Below are 26,779 nucleotides of genomic sequence, written 5' to 3'. Positions count from 1 at the left end.
TTCTCGCTAACTGTAACAAAACAGGAACTGGAGAACAACAGTTTAAAACACCGTGAACGAAAAAAACGTTACTTACAATACGACGAAACATGTACTTACAATAAACCTACAAAGCCATCCAGTCGCCAAAGATGATGAGGCCGCCAATGTACTTCAGGTAAACATTTAGTCAATGAAGTTCTCATATAGGCTAACCATAAACGCAGTGTATGGGATAAATATCTAAGTATGTTGTTACATGAAAAGTTATTTTGAGAAACTGCCCTCGTCGTTCTTGTCAGATATGGATTTATTTCTGTTCTAAAGGAAGGCTGTACTTCAGTCTGTTGTTTGTTTGAACCAGACTCATTTTTCCTAGGTCTGTTTATGTTTTGGTGGGTGAGGTTGTTGTGGTTCATTCCTGATTTGTAGTACATATTTATCATGCTTTGTATTGAACAAGAGTGCCCTGAGAATATTATGTGACATCAGTGACGACATTCAAAATATGTGAGATGATACGAACTGGCTCCAGGCAGGAAAATGTCAGGACAGTAATAATTAGTATTCATGTTTTCATTCACGTTGGCATGCCATTGTGATGTTTTTAGCAGTATCTGGCTAATATTGGTAAAAATATGATTGTGTTGTGTTGGTCTTGTGACCTTTTTAAGACTGCATAAAGACAGATTTGGTCTGGATATGAGCCTGGTTTATGGTTTCAGACAAGACCGCAGTCTGGTTTCCAGCAAAGTGAGGTGATAATTACCTCAACCAATAGACTGTGTGGTATCTTTTGATGACCCCACAGTTTTTTTTCCCCACCATTTGCCCAGTTCATTGTGATTTTTAGTAGTAATGGCAGTTAACACATAGTGGAATGGAGAAAGGTGTTAATTTGTTGTTATTTATAGGAAAATTTAAAACGTTGACAGCATGGAGAAAATGTCATAAAATGTATTATAGAATATGGTCTTTCTAAAAATGTATTTCTAGTATCTTAAGCAAGGCTTGTTTTTAACTAATGTCTTGAAGCATTTTTCTATTGCTGTAGGTAAGTATACAAAAATAGAAAAATTCCCTGTGATAAATCATATAGCTATGGAAACATTTTTAGTTTAAATAATATATTATTTAGAAATATTTTATGTAATATATTAATTTGTAGAAATATTGTATTCTATGTGTATAATAATATATTAGTAATAGTAGTAGCAGCCTATTGTTTTTTATACACTACCAGTCAAAAGGTTTTGAACAGTAAGATGTTTTCACCAATTCACAGTAAAATTTTGAAATATTTTTACTATTTAAAATAACTGTTTTCTATTTGAATATATTTTTTAAAATGTAATTTATTCCTGTGATCAAAGCAACATTTTCAGCATTATTACTCCAGTCTTTAGTGTCACATGATCCCTCATAAATCATTCTAATATGTTGATTTGCTGTTCAAGAAACATTTTATTATTATTGTTAATATTATTATCAATATTTAAAACAGTTACATTTTTATTCTGGAAAATACCATTCAAAAGCTTGGAGTCAGTATATATATATATATATATATATATTTTTTTTTTTTTTTTTGGTAGAGAAATTATATAAATTAATACTTTTATTTAGCAGGAATGTTTTAAATTGATCAGAAGTGATGATAAATGCATTTATAATGTTACAAAAGATTTCTATTTCAGATGAATGCTGTTTTTAAAACTTTCAACACAATAAGCTTTGAAATCACAAGAATAAATGACATGTTAAAATACATTCAAATAGAAAACAGTTATTTTAAATAGTAAAAATATTTCAAAATTTTACAGTTTTTGCTGTACTTTGGATCAAATAAATGCAGGCTTGGTGAGCAGAAGAGACTTCTTTAAAAAACATTAAATATCTTACTGTTCAAAACCTTTTAACTGGTAGTGTATACATATATGTATACAAATATAATTTATACCAAAAAGTTATGCTTAAAACAAAATGTAATTTAAAGTAATAAAAAATAGAATAAAAAATGAAACTTAATTCTTGTTTCATGTAATTGACTTCTAGGACAATTGACTGACTTCTAAGACAATTGATAAAAGACAAATCTTGTTGTTTTAAGGGTGTTTAGGGTTTATATTTTTACCTAAAAACAAGACAAATTAAAAATTATGATTTTTTTTTGAGGGCCTGGTCTTGACCTTATCTATGGTGTATGCTTGTTTAGAAAGTATCATTAGTTTAATTTACAGGAGATTATATTTGTAATATTATGATTATCACCTTAACCACTTTCCATTTTATGGTGATTAGTGGCAGAACTCAGAGGGCGTGAGACAGCAGTCAGTAACACATAAACGCTGACTTGCTTTCTCTTAAAGTAATGAGGGACCAATGAGCCCCACCCGAATCCCTTCTCTATGATGTCATCGCCCTCTCTTATGCAAACCAGCTGTTTGCTTAAATGGCCTTTAGATACCAGCCAAATTTTTGCACGTGTGTTGAGGAATATGGGCGCGATGAAGAGAGAACATATGTGTGCATTTCATATCAAAGTAAACAGACCAGCGGCCAAATAAATGAAAAATTGGATCATATACATCCAAGGCACACAAAGATAAGGTCTCACTGGGATAAAGTAGAAATGAACAGTAAGCACAAATCAATTTATTTTTCAAAACTTTATTCCTATCACAAACATACATCAGTTTAACACAATGCTAGTACACCGATCAAAAATATGACGGAACACCGGAATGTTAAAACAAAATGGCATAGTTCAAATAAAGGACATGATATTCATATGTATATATGTTTAAAACATACTTTTCTATTGGTTTATTTAAAAAAATACAGTCACTCTAGCACCAAATTTTGACCCTAAGTTTGTGTCAGAAATTTTGTGAAGTAATGTAAAGTATTTAACGAGAAATAGGTTTAAAGGTAGTGTAGAAATGTTCTTTTTGTCTGCACTGTTTTTTATTACATTGGAGTTAATCAAAAACTAAAATTGATGGTCCAGGGCTTTTCAGCTGCACCCAATTACATAATTTCTTTGCCTAATGATTTCTGTACAGTGTAGTAGCAAATGTAGATACAAAATAAAACGCACCCACCCAAGAAACTTCTAATAATCAGGGCAGGCCATTCAAACAATTAAGTCAGTCATTCAGTCCATAAACACTACATCTAAATGTCTGGAATAGAAATATTACAAAAAGAGCATAATACTGGTTTACAAAGTACGGTAAAGCTGTAACTCAATCCAGAAATGTCAGATAACACTTAGCTGTCACCCTGAGCACTAACGGGCTTTGCTGCATATCTAATTTGTTGGATTCTACATCAACAGTTGTTTGCAGCAATGAAATGGAGTTGATGCATTGATGCTTGAACTGATTTTTCATGCTCAGCAACTCCAAGAATCATTACTTTGTCATGCAGTGATATTAACAAAATTATACAAGACTATTAACTAGTCAAATCTGTACACAAAGACAAACATATGGAACATTTCATACAGTCTAGGAACACACAAACAACCCGTCGCAAACAAAAACACTTGCGTCCTAAGTGTTTCTTTGTGATCTGATTTACTCTCAGTTAGAAGCTGTGGAGCGCTGGGACAGGAGCAGGGATCCTCCCGGCGTTCCGTTGCAGCCCTTGCTGCTCTTATGGAAGCCAACAATGTCTCATGGGAAAGGTCCCCCACCCCACAGCAGTACTGTATTGTATTTAAAGGATGAACCTCTTGGACTAAAATGATTGTTTTTGCATCATATTACAATTTTCTTGCTATAAATCATTACTGTCATAACTGGCACTTACAACTGCTTTCATAACATACAACAATCTTTCATATAGCACTGAAACGTGTACATTTATTTTGATGGATAGGGAGGAGGATTACTTGACCAATTATTTCATCCCATTTTTAGTCCTATATAATTGAATTCCGTATCTTTAACTTTGGCTCAAAAGATGTTCTGTTTGAACTTAAATTGAACATTTTGCATCATATTTACATGTAAATTTGTGAACTTGAATCTTTGCCTCCCTTGTGCCTTCTTACGGCCAAAGTCAATATGCAGTAGATTGAGCTGGGTTTAAGAAGCAGGGACAGAGTGTTTCACCCAGACCCTTGGTGTTAGATCAGCTCATTCACAGCTCGGTGTCTGCTGTTTTGGTGGTAGAGTGGCCGTTGGTGGCGGCAGGAGGAGTCTGGGCCTTCACTGCCTCTTGTGACTCTCCGTTAAGACTGGGCTTCTCCTGGGGTTCAGGTTGGTTTAGAGGGGCTACGGACACCAGAGTGTTGCCCTGGTTCTCCTCGTCAGCCATGTATGACTCCTCAGCCTGTGGGGACACAAAATACAAAGATTTTACTTTTTGTTTTTCTTTCAGTATTACTATAATATTTTTACTACTACTACTACTATTTTATCTTGCAAGACACTTAACCCTAAGAGTATTCCCTAAGAAAAATAGCATTGCTCAAATTTATAAAGTGAGCATACAATTTATAACTCTTTACAGATGCTAATTGTAAAATTCCTTAAAGGTGCAATAGGAGGTCTTGGGAAAATAAACTTTAGCCTGATAGCACTGAAAGTCCCACTCTCCCTGCAAAATGCTGTCCAAAGCCATGCCCCCTGAACGCATCTACACATAGACCAGACGACCAGAGACAGCAGTTGTTGACATCTCCCTGCCATTTGCGCTCTGTCTGCAAAGTGTTTGTGAACGCACTGATGACATATGCTGTCTGCGTGAACAGGATGCGCAGAGGTATGCAAATACATATGTTGACAGGCAGGTATGACAGCCTATTGTAATGTTCAGACCGAGCATTTTGATTGGACAAACATTTCTTGGTCCTACAAGACCAAGAATATATAAATACATATAAGTACATGTAGACCACTTTACTTATCGGGATGTAAAGAGACTTTCAATCAGCATAACAAAAAAATGTTTCTGAAGACAATTACCTATTGCATCTTTAAGGTTGAATAACAATAGACACAAATGAGACAGTTGTTGAATCGTAAGAGTATAAAACTATAAAATCAATGGATCTAGCATAGCCCAGATCATTTGGTCTTGAAACAAGATATGTGACCAAGGAGCACAAAACCAGTCATAAGGGTCAGTTTTTGCAGGGTCAGAAAGCTCTCAGATTTCATCAGAAGTATCTTAATTTGTGTTTGAAAGATGATAGAAGGTCTTTTGGGTTTGGAACAACATGAGGGTGAGCAATTAATGACAGAAGTTTGATTTTTGGGGTGAACTATCCCTTTGATATTTTTTTTTTAGATAGTATTTTTCTAAATCAGCACTGATGAGCAAGACCCTTGAACTACACTGCCCTCCAAAAGTTTGGAAACACCCCTGGCAAAGTGTGGGTTTGGACAATATCAGCATAAATCCTTATCATTTTTTGGTGCAAATACATTAAAGTAAGTTGACATTATCATTGAAGACCAGCAACAATAATTTTCATTTTGATTACATAATAATGGCAATATATACATGTCAAAGTCAGACGTGCCCCTTTGCCAGCTGTGATGCCTGGTTACTTGGCCCAGGTTTTTAAAAGATTTTTGGGTCAGCACTCCTTAATAGCTTCAACAACTGATTGCCAATTAAGATTAGAATACAATGAATTTAGGCCCAGATTATGCAGAGCTGTAATAGCTGCTAATGGTGGATATTTTGATGAATAGAAAATTTAAGTTTTTTCTATGTATAAACTGTTTATGTAATAAAATATGTTTTCGTAGTTTGTGTTGTCCCTTATCAGAGCAAAATTATCACTAATTAAAAAGGATTCATGCCAATATTGTCTAAAACCACTTTTCTAGGGCGTTTCCAAACTTTTGGAGGGCAGTGTAGGTCAGGATATTCTTTGAGCAGTAAATGAAACTTCTATAAAATCATTATTGTTGAAAGCTAAAGCATTTATTGAACAGCATATGGCTTATGAAATTCTGCCCTATGAATGTTTTTTTTCATTGTATGACTCTTTCTGAAGTCTGCCGAGAGTGCACTTTTTCACTTTCATCATTTGACAGAGAAGGAAAACAGCTTAGAACTATTGGCAAGAAGATGAAACAGTTAGTGTTTCACTAGCATGTGTTGTGATTCTGAACATTCGATGGGGCGTGTGCTGGAGGAGTTGCGCTTCACTGATATGTTGCCAGTTGTTTCCCTCTTATTTACGAGCTTGGCAACATTCCCCTACCAAATACGCTGAACTTTGCATTTAAAATGCGTGCATAACGCATTCAAATTGAGAATTTGATTGGGAACACTTGGTGGTGTAGATACAGTCGGTGAAGTCATTCATTTGGGGGTTTTGACAGCAGGAAATGAAGGTGTAAATTTGCTTCAAAGATTTGTTTCGTGTTGAGTTAGAACATGCAATCGCATCCTCAAAAAATGATATTACAGTTAATGATCAGGGCTGGATGATTCATTGAAAAGAAATCGAAACCGAGATTCAGAACCTCTAACTGACATATTTTCCCATGCCGGTTATTTAGTTTTTTTAATCCTATTAATACTTTCTCCTTAAAAACATACTACCGCATGTGTATTCAGCGCTATACGGACATTAATGACCGTAAACTTGGATACGACATGCATGTAAACTATTGACTCGTAGGCTAAAGTATTAAAGTCATCAGTATGCGCTGGTAAACAAAAAGAGAATAATGAATCGCACTTTGGCAGTTGTATTTTTATGTGTGCTAAAAAAAAGTGGCGAATGAGGAAGGAATAAGAGCTAGAGGTAAGCAATTTTAGGTTTTACCACCATGTTGCGATGATTTCTTGTTGCGTTTTTATTGGCTGTAAGGTTGGGTGTCGTTAGAATATTATCAATTCCGATTCCGACTCTGCTTATCGATTCCGATTCTTTTCGATTCCCAGTTTCGATTCCAATCTGAATAAAAGATGATATCAAGCATATTTATGTTTCTTTTTTTGCTAAACATTTAGTTGCAGCTGAATACCATGAACAAAAATCAATAGGCTACATAAAAACAAGATTCACTTAAGAGCTGTTTGCAAAATAGAGCTGCGTGATTCTGGATAAATTAGGTTTTTTTAAATGGAAGTTGTGGTTCTCTTATGATTGAAGAGAACATGTTTAGCTTATCACAAATATTATACTTTGCTTTTTCGACTTCTGATCGCAAGCGTAGCCATTCTTTGGAGCGCTATGCACTTAGATTAGCAAAACAAGGTCCTTTCAGATCGCTAGGTCAGGTCCTTACAGATGAAAAAAAAAAAAGAACCGCATATAGGAATCGATAGGCGGAATCGAAATTTTATTGTAAGTATCCGATTCCTGACCTTAAGTATCCAATTCTGGAATCTGAATCGATTTTCGATACCCAAACCTAATTGGCTGGTCAGTAAATGTGGGTCGTGGCTTGCTTTTTACAATAAAACTGAAATTTGACTTTTAACATAAACCGTCATCTTTTCAAGCAAGCTTTGATATCAGTTGTTCAAAAATATTCAACTAATAACCATCAATAGTTTGTTTCCTTCAATGCACTCTTTTGTTAGAAAGAAAATCCCACCTTTAATAGTTGAGTATTATTTACCGTACAAACCTTTAATGAACTATGAGGGCAAATGTTAATAAGTACAAAAAAAGAAAAAAAAAGAAAAAAAAAGTTCAATAATCGTAATCAAAGTAAAGTGTTCAGTTAATCAAGGTTTTGATTTTAGGTCATATCACCCATACCTATGATCAGGGATTTTATTCTGGGGTTTAGTAAGACTGCCACTCACCAGTTTAATGCCTTTGCCGTTGGTTCGGCGATGGCACTTGAAGTAGTATATGCCGACTATTGTGGCAGCAAGGAGTAAACCGGCCATCAGGACAGACACAAAAACAGTAGGGGAAGACCCAGAATGTACTTGAGAAGACCCAGTGGCATTGTTTACTTCATCTTGATTCGGCTGTAGAAAAAAACACCGAAATGTTAACACAACCAAGGATTAAATATTGGAGAGTTTCAACAGCATTTTGAAAGTATAAAAACAAGTGATATAGCAAGATTTCTTTTGTCATTGGTCTGTTTTTAAAAAATGAAAGATTAAGCCACCAATTGGTAGATATTGTATATTTAATTGTGCATGCTCAGTTCCATTTTAATTTTACCTTTCATCTAATACACACTTAGTTAATCTTTTTTTTTTTTGTTTTTTTTGTTTTTTAAGATTTATTTTTGGCCTTTTTGACTTTATTATGAAATAGACAGATCATAGCTGACAGGAAGTGAAGTGGGTGAGAGAGAAGGGGTGACATTGGCAAAGGTCCTCGAGCTGGGATTCAAACTCGGGACGCCCGTAGCGCAACGGCACTGTATGCCGGTGGGCTGCCCACAAGCTATCAGCGCCGACAGAGTTAATTTTAGAAACACAAAAAATTTAATGACACCATGAAATCTCAAAATGAGTATCCATTTTTCATACTCTGTAGTCTAATGTTGTGCGGCCTAAATTCACCTGTAGCATTAAAAACTAAAATCAATGATTTGAAGTGTTTTATTTTAAAATAAATGTTATATTAAAGTAATTTATTTTGTTAATACATGTAGCCTCCCTAAGCTTTCCTAATTTAAACATTTTCCACTTTTCCTGACATGTGTCCGCTACCCAAAACTTATCTGTTGTACTAAGCTTCATATAGCAAACAAAAAGAGGAAGTGAACAGGAAGGAGCCTTTGTAGTTTAGCACCTCTCCCTGCCTTTCACAAAGCATGTGTGGGGTACGTTTCATCCCATGGTGTCATGCCAGAATAACCAACGCCTATTGTGATTAAAAAAACATCAGACTATCGCAGCTATCATCTCACCCACAGTACTTTCACCAGTCTCAGATCTGTTCTTGCCAACAATGGATGCTCATCATCTCCCTCCCACCCCAATTCTTCTGTCTAACCTCTTTCCTGGGTTCATAACCGCATGGCAGCAGTGAGAGGAAGCCCCTTTTCTCTCCCGCTCATTCATCTTTTGTGTGGAGGGATTATTTATAGCGAATGACAAAACAGGATCTCCCTAATCTGAGCTCACAGGCATCAACAGCTCAAACTGCCCTGCTAAACTCTATCCTCTCAGACACAAAGCTTCCTTCCTTTCTAATGTACACGGATGCAGATGACAGCAACTGAAAACATCTGAAATGATGCTGTCCATTGGTTTGGGTTGGCAAAGTAGAGATACTTAAAGTCTTGCAAAGATGCTGTATAATAGAGTTTAATCATTTTAAGCTCTTCTGATGACCTTGGGGTAGATACAGGATAGGTATATTAGTATATGACTTCACTGTAACATATGAACATGTAAATGAAAACATACAGGTGCATCTCGAAAAATTTGAATATCATGAAAAACTTATTTAAAAAAAAATGAAACTTTTATATATTTTAGATTCATTTTATGTAAAGTAAGGTTGTTTTGTTTTAATTTTGAAGATTAGAGCATACAGCTCATGAAAGTCAAAAATCCAGTATCTCAAAATATTAGAATATTTACATTTGAGTTTTATTAAATGACTATCCCTACAGTATAAATTCAATATAAATTCACTTGTTCTTTGAAACCACACTAATGGAGAAGACTGCTGACTTGGCAATGGTCCAGAAGACAATCACTGACACCCTCCACAAAGACAGTAAGTCACAGAAGGTCATTACTGAATGGGGTGGCTGTTTACAGAGTGGGGTATCAAAGCATATTAAATGCAAGGTTTACTGGAAGGAAGAAATTGGGTAGGCAAAGGTGCACAAGCAACAGGGATGATAGGAAGCTTGAGAATACTGTCAAGTAAAGCTGATTCAAACACTTGGGAGAACCTCATAAGGAGTAGAATGAAGCTGGAGTTAGCGCATCAAGAGTCACCAAGGTGTCGTGACGTCTGCTGGTGCTGGTCTTTTGTGTTTTATCAAGTGCAAAGTCAATGCAGCCATCTACCAGGAGATTTTCCATCTGCTGACAAGCTTTATGGAGATGCTGATCTCCTTTTCCAGCAGGACTTTAGCACCTGCCCACAGTGCAAAAACCACTTCCAAGTGGTTTGCTGACCATGATATTACTGTGCTTTATTGGCCAGCCAACATGCCTGACCTGAACCCTATTGAGAATCTATGGGATATTTTCAAGAGAAAGATGAGAAACAGTTGATCCAACAATATACAGATGATCTGAAGGTTCAGTAGTGCCTCAGCAGTGCCACAGGCTGATCACTTTCATGCTAAACTTCACTGATGCTGTAATTTGTGCTAGGAGCAAGTTATTTGCTGTAATATGTGCTGCCGACAAAGTATTGAGTGCATAAATGGATATACTTTAAAAAAACTAACTTTTCTTTTTTTGCAAATCCATTTTTTGATTGACCTTAGGAAATATTCTAATATTTTGAGGTACTGGATTTTTGACTTTCATGAGCTGTAAGCTCTAATAATCAAAATTAAAACAACAAAAAAAATTACTTTACATGTAATGAATCTAGAATATATGAAAGTTTCAGTTTTTAAAATAAGTTACAAAAAAAAAAGAAATTTTTCATGATATTCTATTTTTTTGAGATGCACCTGTAAAATGTAGTTACTTTGATTTGTAAAAATTTACTAAATGTTTGGCATATCCATCTTATTTTTCCCATAAGAGCAGATGTGGCCATTTGTAAATTTAATGTGTCTGGCTTATGTACTATGAAACTACTATCTGTTTTAGAGAAGTATAATGGTTGTGCCTTGCTATTCTTGGAAGTATATTGGAATAGTAGTAAAAAAGGAATATCTGTGCCACCTGATGAATCTTGCGCAATGTGAATCCTAAATGTTGGGTTTAGAAAAATGTCAGCTAAATTAGCATAGGCCAAATTAACTGTAATTAACTGAAAAACTGTTGACCAAAGAAAATCAGTGATCAATAATAAATGTAAAAACTTAATCAGTTAAATTAATCAGTTACCCAAAATTACTTACCTTTAAAACTATGGAACTTGCATTCTGTGGTAGTATCTTTTCTTCAGTCATGGTGATGTTTTGTGTTTGTGATGGTTCTGGTGAAGATGGCGACAGGCTTGCAGCAGGAGTGTTGGCAATTACTTGAGGTGCTAAAATCAAAGAATCAAGGATTAGTAGTATCACCAACTAAAAACACTTAAGAAATTATTAGGGACAGTTTTAAGGGCTCATACCATTAGAATTGTCAGCACGACCTGATTGGCTTGGTTTAGTCGTTTCTTGATCAGTGGGACTTGGAGTTGGTGTTGGACCTGCTGTTGTTTGTGTAGCTGAATGGTCTGTTCCCCAAGCTTTTGACGGTAATGGGGAAGTTATTGTACCTGCTGTAGGATTTGCTGTCGACTCGTCTCCCCGACAGCCTATGTGGAAACACAGAAAATGTTCAAGATGTCAAATAAGACAAGCTTTAGGTTGCACTCCCACTTAACCTTGGTTAAATATGTATTTTCATGTTACATAAATAATGAAGAACATGATCAAATTGATGCAAAAATGCCATTAATGTGCCGTCCATAGCAGCAATTACATTTGATCTCATTCATTTTTATTTAAAAATACCTTTGAGTTCAATATGTGATAGATCACTTTCCACACGGAACATTCATCTATTTGCAGACTAGTAATTTTTTCCCCAGTGTTGTTGTGTTTCCTATTGAAACAGGAAGGTGGGGCGGGCCAATAGCTGGTTTTAGAGAGCAGCACATCAGTATGTTTAATTCTTACTCACAAGCTCTTGATTTGATTAATTTTAATTTGAATCTTAGTTCTTTTCAGTTATATGTTTGCTGATATATGAAATTCACACTTCTGATTCAAACAGGTAACTCATCTTTTTGAATCACTTATTAAAAGAACTGAATCTGTTTTAGGAATCAGGCTATGCTGTGTCATATATTTCTGATTGACTAAAAAGATTCGGCTTTTGTTTATAATGGGACTATACTGGTTGCAGTGTATGTTTTTTATTCACTAAAATTAATTTGAGTAATTTGTATGTGAATCAGACTATGCTGGTTGTGCAGTATGTTTTTGATTTACTAAAGAGTTTGATTATAAAAGTAATTTGTGCATGAATCAGATTGCACTGGTTGTATTGTATGTTTGTTCTTCGGTGTAGAATGTGATGTTTTTATTGCATCACATTAAATTCAGAATTCACATTCTCAACTCAGTTTCATTTGCCATGATGCTATAAATTCTGCATACATAGCACTGATGCAGGAAATTTTATAACTTAAAGAAAATACAAATTTATAACGAAATGATCCAACTTTTTGCTATGGGTAAGACTTCCGGATCATTAGCCACTATAGGGAAATAACGAGAAGAATAACCACGGTAAAACTCTTTGCACTACAAACCAATGTGTTCGTAATTAAGATACTACATTAAAAAAACATGGTAAGACACACCAATTCGCAATATCAAGCAGCAAAACGAGCTGTTTTGTCCAGCTAAAAATAGCTGGACACGGATGAGACCTGAAGCCTGACCCATAAAGTTTACAAATGTCCTGTCTTATAGGGAAAAAAGGTGGATAAATTAAAATAATAATAATATTAATTTGAAAAGTTTTGCCAAATACTACATTTTGGATTTAAGCAAAGATTTCCATGCAACCCGTTCACTTTGTAAGTCATGCAGTCAAGAAGAGTTTGCCATGTTTGACCAAAGTGTCAGATCCTCCTTATCCAGAGGCTGCCGCTCAGTGTTTGCTAGCATGTGGGTGGTAGGTGCACCCTCAGGTTGTGAAAAGGTTAAAAAAAGCCTGGCCCCTTCTGACCGTTATTTAATGCCCTTCTGTCTCCACCCTCTCCAAAAATGTGCCCTGTTTACACAGTCACTCTGCATTATTAAAAACTTAAGCAGGAAGTTAATGCTCCTGACACGGACTGAGCAAATAAACATCACCCTCGAAAAGTCAAAACCTTTATCTTTGTTGTGCATTACCATACTCATTAGTAAAGAGTTACGTCTAGAGATGTGGAATGCAGGAAGCGAGTGGCCGGGCGTAAAGTACAAATGAATTCATTTCCCCGTTTGTTTAAGGTGTTGCATCCTCAACTAACTACGCCATATCCGAAAGTCACTGAACTTGAGTTGTTGCTAAAAGTAACATAAGATAAATTACTTAAGTTTTTACTTTTGACCAACACATTGAAGGTAAATTATTCAAGGATGATGCAATTATTTTTACACTAAAGTCATGTTAACATGCATATTGTATTTAAAAAAGAAACAGGACAACTTGAAATTAATTCTTGTGATAACGTGCCACACATGCGTAGTTGAACCTGGAATGAACCTTTTAAGTGGTTTTCAAAGAGTAGACAAAGTTTTTTGGCATTGGGGATTTGAGCAGCTGAGCTCTAAGTCTAGAATAATTTCTGGTGTCATTTAGGACACCACGTGTTTCACCGTCAAACTTGTCATGGAGACTTCAGTATGCCATCTGGAGCTCATGGGTGGTCTTGTGTTTTCCTAACTAGCAATACTAAGATATCTGCCACAGACTGATCATAAAGTGATTGTACATATGTCTCAACAGGTGTGCTTTTGTTTGTGACTCTTTGTGATTTTAAGAGTGCATGGCCACCATGATCGTGCTCACAGCTCCCTCATTACAGAAACACCCTGAGTATCCTGTAAGCACATCTATCGGGCTTGATACTGTGCGTGGCTAGCCATATATTTTAATTGGCTGAACTGGGCATGCATCCTACAGGTCTTAAAATGTTAATAAAACTAAGCGATGACTTACACAAGCCAAAACCTAACATGTTTATTGATATAATAATTGTTAGGAAGAATGTTCCCTCTTCTCCTTACATTGTATAAACAAGGCCAGTGTACATGAACGCCCTTGTACACTTCTGTATTTGTGTGTTTTTTACAAACGAGAAGTGCCACATTCTTTTTTTTTTTTAATGTGTACGATGACGAATGTCTTTAAATGTGTACAAAACAAAATCTCCTTGCCAGCAGAACATGATCACACACACTAGCAATGTCCTGTTTTGCATACTTTCTGTCCAAATTAGTATGTGAATTTAGAACTAGTGCATCATAGTTTTAAGGTAAATTAGCTATATGTTAAGTGCTAAAATACAAATACAAAGTAACCAAAAGATGTTTTCTTGGTATCTTACAGTACAGGGAAGGATGTTGTGACTTCTATATAGCAGGGAACACTGATATTTGTGTTGAATGAGGTCACCCTAGACATTTTGGGAGTTAGTCTTGCCTAACCAATGAATTTCCATGTAATTGTTGTCTTTCGTAGCCAGGACCTCTGATTAAACCTTGTGAACACAATTTTGTTTCCAGGCGGTCTGATAAAAACCTTGTGTTGTGTGAAGTCAGCTAGTCAATTCTTGAGTTTGCCAAATCGAGAAAGTGCTTTGCAGTTTTTTACGTGGGCAGTCGGGAAGTGTGCTGTACATTGTATGCATACATTGTATGCTTAAACTTGTTCTTGCATAAAATGTATACATTTGATCAGTCTTCAATCATGCCACTTACAGCTGTACTGCCAGTCAAATGTTTTTTGAAGAAGTGTCTTCTGCTCACAATGCCTGCATTTTATTCTTATGGTCAAAGCCAAATTTTCAGCATCATTACTCCAGTCTACCGTGTCACATGATCCTTCAGAAATCATTCTAATATGCTTATTTGCTGTTCAATAAATATTTATTGATTATTATTTTTATCAATATTTAAAACAGTTGAGTACATTTTCAGGTTCTTTGATGAATAGAAAGATACAAAATCAGCATTTATCTGAAATAAAAAGCTTTTGTAACATACACTAAGCCATTCAAAAGCTGGGAGTCAAAAGTATAATATAATTTTAATTATTTGATTTTTTTGGGAGAGAAATTAATACTTTTATTTAGCAAGGATTCTTTAAATTGATCAAAAGTAGTAATAAAGACATTTATAATGTTACAATGCAACATTTTCTCTTGAGCAGCAAATCAGAATATTAGAATGATTTCTGAAGGCTCATGTGACTGGAGTAATGATGCTAAAAATTCAGCTTTGAAATCACACAAATAAATTACATTTTTAAATATATTCAAATAGAAAACAGTTATTTTAAATAGTAAAAATATTTCAAAATTGTACTGTTTTTGCCATACTTTGGATCAAATATATGCAGGCTTGGTGTGCAGATAAGACTTCTTTAAAAAAAACATTAAATATCTTACTGTTCAAAAACTTTTGACCAGTAATGTACATTCATCACACATGTACTTGCATGCAACTTCAAATATGCATACAGTCTACATAGAAATTATTAATGATAATTTTTTAACACAGTCACCATGGCATACAGTTTAAAAATTAGACTTTGATTAAGTAGGTCAGTTGTTTTACTGCAGGCCAAACAATCTTAAAACTCAAGCCATCAAATTTCCATCCTAAATGAGATAACCATCTTGATTCTTGACATAGCTAATATTTCACAATTCGGGTTGCAGCGAAATCCGGTCATCAGACTGACGTCTGGCTGCTCCAACAGCAAGCACAAACAGAGTTCTGGAAGAGTGATAGTACATGACTCCACCTCACCGCTCCGGTGCATGTTTTTCATCTACCAGTGCAACAGAAATATGACCGGAATCATTGTTTTCGTATGGAAAGTGACACAACAGGGACTAAATGTGCGCTCCCAATTTCTGAATCACTCTAATCCTTTCCATGGTGTTCTGGCACGTCTGGTCTGATGTAATGAGACAATCTCAGGCAAAGACTCCCAAAATCCCCCATGCTCTCAGCTGTGCCTGAATGGATGTACGGCAGTAAGCTTAGCCAGACACGTCCTGACAGCGCTGATATAAACCTGAGCGCTACAGCCACCTCCTTCTTCCACAATCCTTGGAAACAGGAGAAATGCCTGTAAAATGCTTAAGGTTATTTTAAAGGAAGTATCTCATTAAATGGATAGTTCACCCATGAAATGAAAATTCTGTCATCATTTACTTTTTGTCAGTTATGGAGATGACCCGAATTTCAATTTTCAGATCAAATGTTCCTTTAAGTCTTAGGATTGTGTGTTTTTATCTGTATGTAATTGTGCTAAGCTAGAAAGATTGCAGAAGAACTCTAGATAACCTTTTTTTAATTGGACTCTAAAGCATTTTAGGTCATTTTTTTGATCATTGTCTCTATAAATGTCCCATGGGCCTACTCATAAGACTAAAAACGATGTCACTGTAATTTTCCCAGAGACATTTATTTCTGGAATCTAAAGGCATGTCTGCTTTCATTCTGACTCTGGAGGATTTCTGGATGGTGTCCTCAGCTCAGTCCCCAGTAGGAATGCAGCGATAAGCGATCTGCTGTTTCACGGCTCATAAGGGAGTGTCTGTAATCTCTAAAATGCCCGCATTAATGCTTAAATCACAAGCTAGTTGAACTCTAGGACAGTTTCTGTCTTCCTAACAGAGCCCTCCTTTTGTTCTTCCATCCTCACACAGATCTGTGATGTGATTATCTAGCGGTGCAAAAGGCCATCTCAAGATCTCCTATCTCTCAGCTATCTCTTGAAACAGGAGAATCCTAAATAAACAGCTTAGCGAAAAAGGAAAGATTGTGATGACGGATGTAGGCAATTTAAAAGCGTCAGTAATCACTATAATAATCACTAACGTGTTGTCCAGCAGGGTGGAGTCTATCTTTCTCAATCTCCAGATGCACAGATCTCAAGGGAAACACTCTCCTCCCAGTGTACTTTGTGCTTTAACATGAGGCTCTGACGTCTGCAGCCGGTTAGGCTGGACAGCAGCCTGGGACTCATCACTTCTCCACCCAGGCTGTAGAGAGCACGTCTTGGTGATGACAGTCAGCTGCAGCCCAATCCCCTCTTTTAGCGTAGGGATACACCAAATTAACGCTAAAGAACTAGCACTGAGGAAAGGCGACTGTGGCATTGCCTCGCGTTGCTTCATATCAGGGGCAAAAACACTTGCACTAGAACACACGACAGACTAGAGACGATGACCAACTAATGTGTACACTCTTCGGGCTACACTTGCATGAGAGACTATAATTCTCTGATTCCAGCAGGTGGCATTAGTCTGCATTCAGCATTCAAACAGGAAAACCGGAAGAGCTGAAACTGTCGATATACAAAGCAAGCCGTGCTCATTACTGACGCACTGGCATTGACAGCCCTTGGTTTTCTTCTTGTGGATACAGAAAGAAAGAAATGGACAGAATAACAAGAAGTGTCTGGGCATTATTTCTTTACTCCATCGCTGGTTTACTTTCGTCAGTTTGTTTTTTTCTTGTGCACTCATTCGCTAAGCTGCGTAACCAATTGGAGTTCACTGAAAAACAGCTGACGGCATCCAACTAGAGCCAACGGTGTGGATCACACCAAAAAACTAAAGCCGACTGACACTCAAAAACCACCGACTTTGCCTAATAGCCAAACGTTGACTTGGTGTGTCCTGGGCTTTAAGCAGGCCTGAGCTCTATATGTTCACTTACATTATTTTAGCATTCATTTGTTCTATCTGTTGTTCTAGCATCCATTGATCCATCCATCCTCTTTTCTCTTTTGGGAAAAAGTTTTAAGTTTTTACATTTTCAAACAAGACTTTGTTAAAGGATTAGTTCACTCCAGAATTGAAATTTCCTATTAACTTACTGACTCCTATGTTATCCAAGATGTTCATTTCTTTTTTTTTCTTCAGTCAAAAAAGAAATTCAAGTTTTTGAGGAAAACATTCCAGGATTTTTCTCCATATAGGGGACTTCAATGGGGCTCAGTGGGTTGAAGGTCCAAATTGCAGTTTTAATGCAGCCTCAAAGGGTTCTACACTATCCCAGCTGAGGAATAAGGGTCTTGTCTAGTGAAACGATTGGTCATTTTTAAAAAAAAAATAAACAAAAAAAAACTAGACTTTTTAACCACAAATGCTTGTCTTGCACTAGCTCTGCATCCACAACTTCACACATTACGTAATCACGTTGGAAGGGTCCTGCGTGACGTAGGCATAAGTACCAACCCAGTGTTTACAAAGCGAATATGCAAAGAAAGTCAAACTCCCTTTACAAAAAAAGGTAAAACAATAATGTCAGATGATTTTGAAGTTCGAGGGGAAAATCAGATGTAGTTTTTTGCCCCACCCTAGCTTGTTGAACCAGAGTTCATGGGCGAAGAACTAACCACACGTGATCTTTCCAACGTGATTACGTAATACATGAAGTCATAGATGTGCATCACAGAGCTAGTGCAAGATTAGCATTTGTGGTTAAAAAGCATGTAATATGTTATTTTATCATTATTATTATTATTATATATATGTTTTTTTAGAAAATATCCAATCGTTCCGCTAGACAAGACACTTATTCCTTGGCTAGGATTATGTAGAGCCCATTGAAGGTGGACCTTTGGACCTTTACCCTGCTGATACCCATTGAAGTCCAGTATATAGAGAAAAATCCTGGAATGTTTTCCTCAAAAACCTCAATTTCTTTTTGACTGAAGAAAGAAAGACATAAACATCTTGGATGACATAGGGGTGATCAAATTATCAGGCAATTGAACTAATCCTTTAAGTCAACAATGAAGACTTGTTCTGGCAAACTTGTTTTTTTCATTTCTCATTTCACTTTTTTTAGTAATATTTGTTGTCTTTTTTATTGTTTTATTTTAAAAATCTTCCATTGCTGTTGGAGCAATCACAAAATGTTATTTATCAAAAGGTCAAAGAACTTGATAGGCACTTTTAACTGATGCACTACAAATCCAGTGGTCACTCTATCAACCCCAACTAAGGGAGAACTATTTCCATTTGTGAGTGTGCTGATCATGAGAGTTTACTTAGCAATGAGCCCACGGCCCAGTTGTTTTCTGACAAAACAAAAACGGGGTGAAGGAATTAATCAAATTATTGTCAGGCGTGGAATGTTCCCCAAGCCAGACAGGATGTAGGTATCTCGGATAGAAACTATATGCGGTGCGCTAACCATTCACACAGAAATCCCATTCCTGAGCACTTTGGACTCATTTTGAGATGTATACACAGACCACCTACTAATGGACTCCTCTAGTACAGTCTCATTCACTGTTTTTGCTGTGTTCACTTCCATAAGAACCCTCCAGAGTAATACAGTACAGAAACTTTAAGAGCTTGATTAATGGCTTGGTTACCAAATGTTGCAGATTTTTGTTTACTTCAAACCTTGTATTTTAAGGAGCACCTCCTACTGTCCAAAACAGGCGTCTTTTTGTCACCCTCTCTAACTGCCAGCTGCTGCCTCCTTTTGCAGCTTACTGTCAGCACCACAAGCATTGCGTGGCTGCAGATGTCCATGGACTATTTCCAAGCTCTTGTTCTTTGACATCATCTTGCAGATTGATTCAGACAGTGTAATTGGATATCTAAATGTTTGATCCGCTGCCATGCACGACTTATACAATACTTGGAGAAAAGGCCACAACTGAAAGATGAGTGTAGGGGTGTTGGTGGGACTGTCTTTTTTTCTTTCTGCTTTTTTACTTCTCATTACACAAAAGAAAAACTGGGGTTGGGTTTTGCCCCCTCTCTCACTTTCTGGCTAACCGTAACAAATCCTCTGGGCTCTGTAACACTGTGGTTAGGGAGGAAAGACTGCCATGAGAAAGTCCTCGTGCTTTTGATGGCAAGCAAAGGATACAATCTTATGTTTTCAATTAGGGAACATTAGGTAGAATTGCCCCAGTGTTGTGCTGCTTGCTGAACATTAATTACCCCGGCAATTACCCCACCGGTTAAAGAGGCTCAGCCAAGCCACATTAACTCTGTTTATTCCTCAGGCATTATGGCAAAAACCACCATAGAAGTGCAAACTTCTCCATAAAGTTACATGCATGTAAAGAGTTTTATAAAAACACAATTATGTGTATCTAATAAACAAATAAAGCCTCTGTCCGCAAATAGGGTACAGTGTTTTCTTTTTTCTAAAATGCTGACCTTTGGATCTTTCTGTTTGTCACAGAATCCTGAAAAAGAAAAAATTTACTCAACTGTTTTAAATATTGATGTTAATTAATAATAAAAAAGAAGCATATTAGTATGATTTCTAGGATAGGATCATGTGACACTAAAGGCTGAAATAATGATGCTGAAAGTAACTAAATAAATAACTATATATAACTATATATATATATATATATATATAATTTTTTTTTTTTTAATTGAAATTTGAATATATATTTTTTGGCCCATTTGTTAAGCATCAAGCGTTTATTTTTATTTTTTTACCCTTAATCATGGAAAATACATGAGTACAGGATGTTGCACAAGTTTCTTAACAAAGCAAACACATTAAATCTCAGCGGTTACAGTAAAAGTTTCTGTGTAACTGAAACTTTCATCACTTTCTAAGTTGCTGTTTGACTAATATGATGATCCAACCAGCAGACTGGCCCAAACTGGTGTCTTAGAGTTTCCGCTCGTTACAGATTTCGTTTAACCACAGGCTAATTACACACTAATGTTTGGACTCAGGTTTTTGGATAGTCATATTACCAGAGCACAGTGTCAGAGTGAGAGCGGTTGGAAGCTGCATGCCAGCTGTGAGAGACGCAATAACAGCAAAATCTGCACTGGAGTGCCAGGGGAACTACAGAATAACAGACTACCAAGAGAGACGACGAAAACAAACCCTAATATGTATTCAGATTGTATTCTTTTTCTCATTTAAGATAATTGTTATTTCTCATTTGTTCATAATATACTATGTAATAGTTGTTTTGTCTTATTTTCATAATTATAAGTGAAGTGATGGGCATAAATGTCTAAACATGCAACTTGCCATAATTACTGTTTGCTCAGATGATCCTTTCACATAATCAAAGAATGAACTTCTTATTTTCCCACCCTTTCAGTTTTAATCAATATGCATGGCTGAAAAGCCCAGTGAGACCATGCACACCCAAATCGATGTTATGTAAGATATCCTACAGCTTTTGCGTATAGGCTCCCCACCCCTGACGTTAACCTCATCGGAGAGGTCTGGGACTGCAGGAATGCCAGGCACTAGCTAAAGGCCATGAGAAACTGGCAGCTGCTTGTTTTTGTTGGCCAAAGAGTGCATCGCCAGCCAAGGGGAATGTTCCAGAATCAAGGTACGCAGATATGAGGTCTGCAAGCTTATCATTTCTCTCCTTGCCCCATAGTGAGCCCTGCCATCCGTCTTGTTTTTATCATTCATGATACACTGGCATGCATGAACTTTTCCCTTATACTGTCTTTTTTGACTCTTGTGTAGCTGAACACATGAAATACGCATTTGCTGTCCACTAAATACTTTACGTGTTTGATAATAGTGTCTTTAAACATCATCTTCCTTGTGGAGTTTGGGAATTCCCATTCGTTGGTTCAGATCAGGGTGGATGAATTGGCTTCTGTTGGTACGGTTGATCTAGGCCTTGGATTTCATCCAGATATCTAACTGTAATGCACCACAGTAGCGGTACTCCAGGGATGCAAAGTCTGCCAGGGAGCTAAAGACGCGTGAAGGTGTTTTCTCACTCGCCGTTGAGCTTAAAACGCAGTCAGATTCAGTACTATTCCGTGATGCTTGGGCAGCACCAACCGTCATTCTGGCACCTGTCCACTGAAATGCCACATAGCTGCCAGGGTGTATAATAGATGAACTCACATGGGAAAAGGTGGTAAGTGAAATTCAGGGTGTCGTTCGGGGGCTAACGTAACTATGGGGAGAATGTGAGCTCAGCTACACACATTTGCCAACAGGCTGTCATTGCAAATCATTCTTCCTTGCCCTTTTCCATCCATCAGATGAGAAAAGTTGTGCCTCTACAAAAGCAATAGTTGTGCTGGGAGGTCACTGTCACATTTGAACCGTGGGTGGCTGGTTGGAATGCAGTAGTTTTATCTTCTGAGTCTTTCCTTGGAGTCCTCATTCAAATACCATGTAATTTGACCCTTTTTAGCCACTTAGCTTTGGTTAATTTAATTCTGCAGCGACTGTAGCGTGTGGTTGCCTGTCCCCATGGCTGAAACCACTGATCCGGTTATCATAGTTTGAAGCTTTTCAGTGCAGTCTTTCTCGTATCTAGCAGATGCTTTTTAGGAAGATTCGAATCCATTATAAACATACAAACATTAGTTTTATCTTCAATTGAAGTCATGGGATCATGAAATGAGCTGAATGTGATGTTAAAATGAATGTTTTAGTCACTAGAGTTATGTTTCATTATTTAAACTTGCACCAAAGAATTTGCAGTCAATTAACATTTTCTTAGAGGCATTAGACATTTATTTTATGCTCTAAAATGTCTTCGTGCTCACATATTTCCATGGTTGTCTAAAAAATGTTTCTACGTTTTGACCATCCATTGGTGAAGTCTCACAAGAGTGCCAATTGCACAAAAGTGTCAAGCATTTAACAGACTGGTGGGAATGGAAACGTATAGTGCTTTGTGGTCTCTAAGTGGGGACAGGAAGAGGCTTCATTTTAACAATATCTTCTTGCATCCTCCAGGGTCTTAACAGCAGCATGCCTGTTAGAGCCTAATGAATTCAGCTGGTTTACAATTTCACATTACTCTCATTAAAATCTCTGAGGAGAACATTTGAGGATAACTATAGGAATGTATGGCACATTAACTTCAGATTTCATATTACGCACTAGTTTTGGCAAACTACGCAGGGTTCTCTTTGGCTGCCTAATTCAATTATTCATTTAGCTTGAAAACTGATTATGTGCTGTTTGAGGGTCTGGTATGGAAGTAAGTTTTTTTTGTAGTTCAGTGGATTTTTTTTCTTATACAAAGTCTTTTATAATGTTTAACCTTTTATAAAGTTTGTTCCGTTTGACCACCATGCTTTTGAGAAACGGCTCCGTGTTCAAAACTTCCCACCGTTTAAGGTTCTCTACAGCATTGCTCTCACCTACTGGGAAAAGGGAATGGGGCGTACAGCTCAGCCCTGCCCACAAGGGCGTCACTTACAAACTAGCTTTTTTTACTCTTTTTTTTTTTTTTTTTTTTTTTTTTTTAAATAACGGACTTGTGGTAACCTCCCTGTAAGGCGAGTGCCTTTTACACACAACTCATGTAAACATCCATCTATTTTCAGGAGAACATGAACCAAACTATCCACATCTCAGCCTACAATGTATCCCCACGTACTGCTTTTCAAAAGCACTGTTTCACCACATGTAGTGGATAACGATGCTTAACAGACTCCTCAGACAGTTTCCAGCTTTTTCCAACCTCTTCCAGCCTCTTCAGTCCCTAAACACACACATAAACGCCCATGTTTCAGCCAGCTCCACCCAGATGGAGAGCAGGATGTAGCCCGCAATTACGATCAACGGCATGTTTCCACTCCAAGCCAGAGCTCTTTGTTTGAGTTTTCCCGCTAACTTTTTAACTCCGTCTCCTTTGAGTAAACACTACAAACTGCCGGCTGTCACATCAATCAAGCTGAGGCTGTTTTTGAGTAAAAATTGAGTAGAAGCCATTTAAACCCCAAATATTAGCACTTTATACATCTTCAAATATAATGTATCCACTTACTGAATAATTAACAAATTATGAGGGGAAAAAGATCCATACAACAAAAAAGCTTGAAAATTGATAATGCAGAATATATACTAAGAATGTAAAAAGAGTATATAGTCTGTATATAAAATGCTGCATGCAAGGCATGAAACTTAAAGTACAGTTTACAAAAGACTTCAAATGAACTTACTGTGAAGCAAAAGAAAGCCGAACATTAAAGCCAGTGCCATCGTTTTCCAGAGCTCATTCATTCTTCGTACAGCCATTCTCGTCTCTGAGCACGCTGAGGTGTGTGAGAGTGTGAGTGTGTGCAGGCGCTGGGACAAGGCTGAGAGAGTTTAGGGGTTTCCTGTGCCTGAGACAGAAATGAGCGGGTCACAGGATAAAGCATGGCTTGTGCTCCAGGGGTTTTATATCCACTCCCCCCACATCCCTCTCTCTCTCTCTTTCTCTCTCTCACCCTTATCTTCTTGCAGGAAAGGCCACCTCCTTTATGTTGTGTGCTTTTGATACAATATGAGATATGTGTGGCTGTGGATTTATTTGACATGTTTTCTTTCTTTCTTTCTTTTGTGGTTGCACTGGACATTTTCTGAATATACCATTTTTTTCTATTTTAATTTAATTTTTATTTTTATTAGTTTACCTAAATGTAAAAATTGTATATAATTTGCTAACTTTTTTATGTTATTCCAAACAAAGAATTTTCATCCTTTGGTCCACAAAGGGTTCAACGGGGGTTTCATGGCAAATATATAAATCATTTAGGAGTTTTATTTATTTTTTTTAAATCATATCTAATTTTCTAATTTCTACATTATGATTTTATGTCACACTTGTGGCTTTTTATCTCATGATGACCTTATTACAATCTCACAATAGCGCTTTATATTTTTTTATGTGGAAAAGGTCTTCAGTAGTTAAAAATCTTTGTTGAACTGTTAAGAGAAAATCTAGATTTTCTTTATATTGGGGGTCCCAAGGCTGGTTGAGTGCTTGTACACTACCAGCCAAAAGTTTTTGAACAGTAAGATTTTTTTTAATCTATTTTTTAAAAAAGTCTCTTCTGCTCATCAAGCCTGCATTTATTTGATCCAGTAAAACAAAACTAAAATTTTGAAATATTTTTACTATTTAAAATAACTGATTTCTATTTGAATATATTTTTAAATTTAATTTATTCCTGTGATCAAAGCTACATTTTCAGCATCATTACTCCAGTCTTCAGTGTCACATGATCCTTCAGAAATCATTTTAATATGCTGAAATTATAGAAATTAATACTTTTATTGAGCAGGGATGCTTTAAATTGATCAGAAGTGATGATAAAGACTTGTATTTCACATAAGATTTCTATTGAGATAAATTGTTCTTCTGAGCTTTCTATTAATCAAAGAAACTTGAAAAAAATCTTCTAAGCTGTTTTCAACATAATAATAATAATGTTTTTGAGCAGCAAATCAGAATATTAGAATTATTTTTTAAGTTTTTTTTTGTATTTTTTAAAGTATTTTTTGTTATTTTAACTCTGTCAAATGTTTGATGTATTAACCAAACTGTTCTTTCTTCTCTCTTCTCTGCAGACTTTATACTGTGTTCATAGCTGATCAGCTTGTGAAAGCACATCACGTCACATTCACTGGATTTGTGTGTCTCTGGACCAATGAGTAATACAGTGAGTCATCTTTAACCCTCAGTCACCCAAAAATACCAACACACACACACACAAACACAAACACACTGAAGATAAGTAAAGAATGGAAGGCAAGCTGAACAAGCCGACACATACATGCACTAATGCATCTAAACATGCGCATACCCTCACGCAAACCCATTTCCTCTGGACAAACTTTCAGTTTTCCTCAGTGCGACTGGGCGGGAATCGTTCGCATGTATCTGTGTGTTGGCGCCGCACAGAGAACATCTGGAAACAGTGCTGTGTGAGCAGCTTTGTGTGTTCTTGGGGACTGTTCGCAAAATTACTTGTCAAACATTTCGGCCAGATGGGGGAGAGAGCAGAGAACATGTGTCCCCCTCCCACAAGCCTGATTTTTTTTTTTTTTTCTTGTTTCCCTCCCTTTTTGAGGCTAGGGGAGTTAGGGTGAACCCCATCCTGTAGCCCCTTCCTGACCTCTCACACGCACATACACACCGCAGCACTGATTTTCTTCCTTCTGACTTTTTGGAAATGAAACGATCGATAGGCCCAAGCATACAACGTCCACCTGGGCTGTCTGGTTTCTGGCAGGCAGCAGTGGGTGGAGTGGGACCTCTTAACACCACAGTGTGAGGAGAGGCCGACGGCATGGCCAAGACTCCACATATGGAGCCACACGTAACCTGAGCTGTTCTGCGTTACGCAAAGAAGCCACTCCAGTTACAAACGGCCAATGTGTCTTGAATGTGTCATTGATGCACTAAATGAAAAGAACAAATCTGTAAATTAATTCCTGTGGCTGTGGTTTTGTAACGCAAGATGCTCCAGGCACTTAGCGTGACCATAACTCAAAGAAAAAATAATCTGTTTTCTGCTTCAGAGTGGATGATTTTTATTCTTAAGCGGACAAATGAAAAATGAACAAGCTTATGCTTTTAACGGCTGTTTAGTACGTAAGTAGCTATTTAGCATGTGCATTTATCAAAAGCAACTTAAAGTACTGATTACAATCACTGAAGTAAAAGAAAAATCACATATCTCAATTGTTTTTTCAAGACAGCTATGAGATTAAATGAAGGGCAAAAGACACTTTTTTTTTTTCTTCTTTCATCCAAGACCAAATTAAAAAATATAGCCACCTTATTTTATTGCTCACTACCAGTTATTTTTCACTACCGTTTGACATTTTTAAGTGTTTTTTAAAGTAAAAATGTAAAACTTTATTTCAATTGTTAAAATGTTAAAATGGCAAATTTGGCAAAGTGACGGCAAAGCTGAATTTTCAGCATCCTTACTCCAGTCTTCAGTGTCACATGATCCTTTAGAAATGATTCTAATAGGTTGATTTGGTGTTCATTTATTATTGGCACTAAATTATTGATGTTGGTTCTTATTAATTCTTTCTTTCATTAAATTTTTTTATTAACCCCACACTTTTGGATGGTAGTATGTCATGGCAAATCAGAATATAATACAAATAGAATACAGTAGTAAATATACAGTTGAAGTCAAAAGTTTACATACACCTTGCAGAATCTTTAAAGAGGTTATCAGATGTCCATTTTCCACAAGTTG

General features: G+C 36.6%; 1 protein-coding gene across 1 annotated transcript; it reads right to left on the bottom strand.

Annotated features, from left to right (window-relative positions):
• Positions 1–2,633: 2,633 nt before the first annotated feature.
• cd34 (CD34 molecule) lies at positions 2,634–23,949 on the bottom strand. The gene is made up of 5 exons (XM_051097198.1): positions 23,738–23,949; positions 11,189–11,374; positions 10,974–11,104; positions 7,771–7,941; positions 2,634–4,320 (listed from the first exon to the last, which is right to left on the bottom strand). Exons 1-5 carry the CDS (start codon positions 23,811–23,813, stop codon positions 4,129–4,131), a joined length of 756 nt encoding a protein of 251 aa, XP_050953155.1. The 5' UTR covers positions 23,814–23,949; the 3' UTR covers positions 2,634–4,128.
• Between the last annotated feature and the right edge of the window lie 2,830 nt (positions 23,950–26,779).

Source organism: Labeo rohita, chromosome 23, assembly GCF_022985175.1.
Source record: "Labeo rohita strain BAU-BD-2019 chromosome 23, IGBB_LRoh.1.0, whole genome shotgun sequence".
NCBI lineage: Eukaryota > Metazoa > Chordata > Actinopteri > Cypriniformes > Cyprinidae > Labeo > Labeo rohita.
The sequence above is the reverse complement of the archived record's forward strand: the minus strand, read 5'-3'. Positions and strand labels throughout refer to the sequence as shown.

Coding starts and splice junctions, on each gene's coding strand:
- cd34 (XM_051097198.1), bottom strand. CDS start 23,813: ATGGCTGTACGAAGAATGAATGAGCTCTGGAAAACGATGGCACTGGCT. Junction 7,942..10,973: donor CAAGTTCCATAGTTTTAAAG/GTAAGTAATTTT, acceptor TTTTTTCTACAG/CCGAATCAAGATGAAGTAAA. Junction 4,321..7,770: donor ACGGCAAAGGCATTAAACTG/GTGAGTGGCAGT, acceptor GTGTCCCCACAG/GCTGAGGAGTCATACATGGC.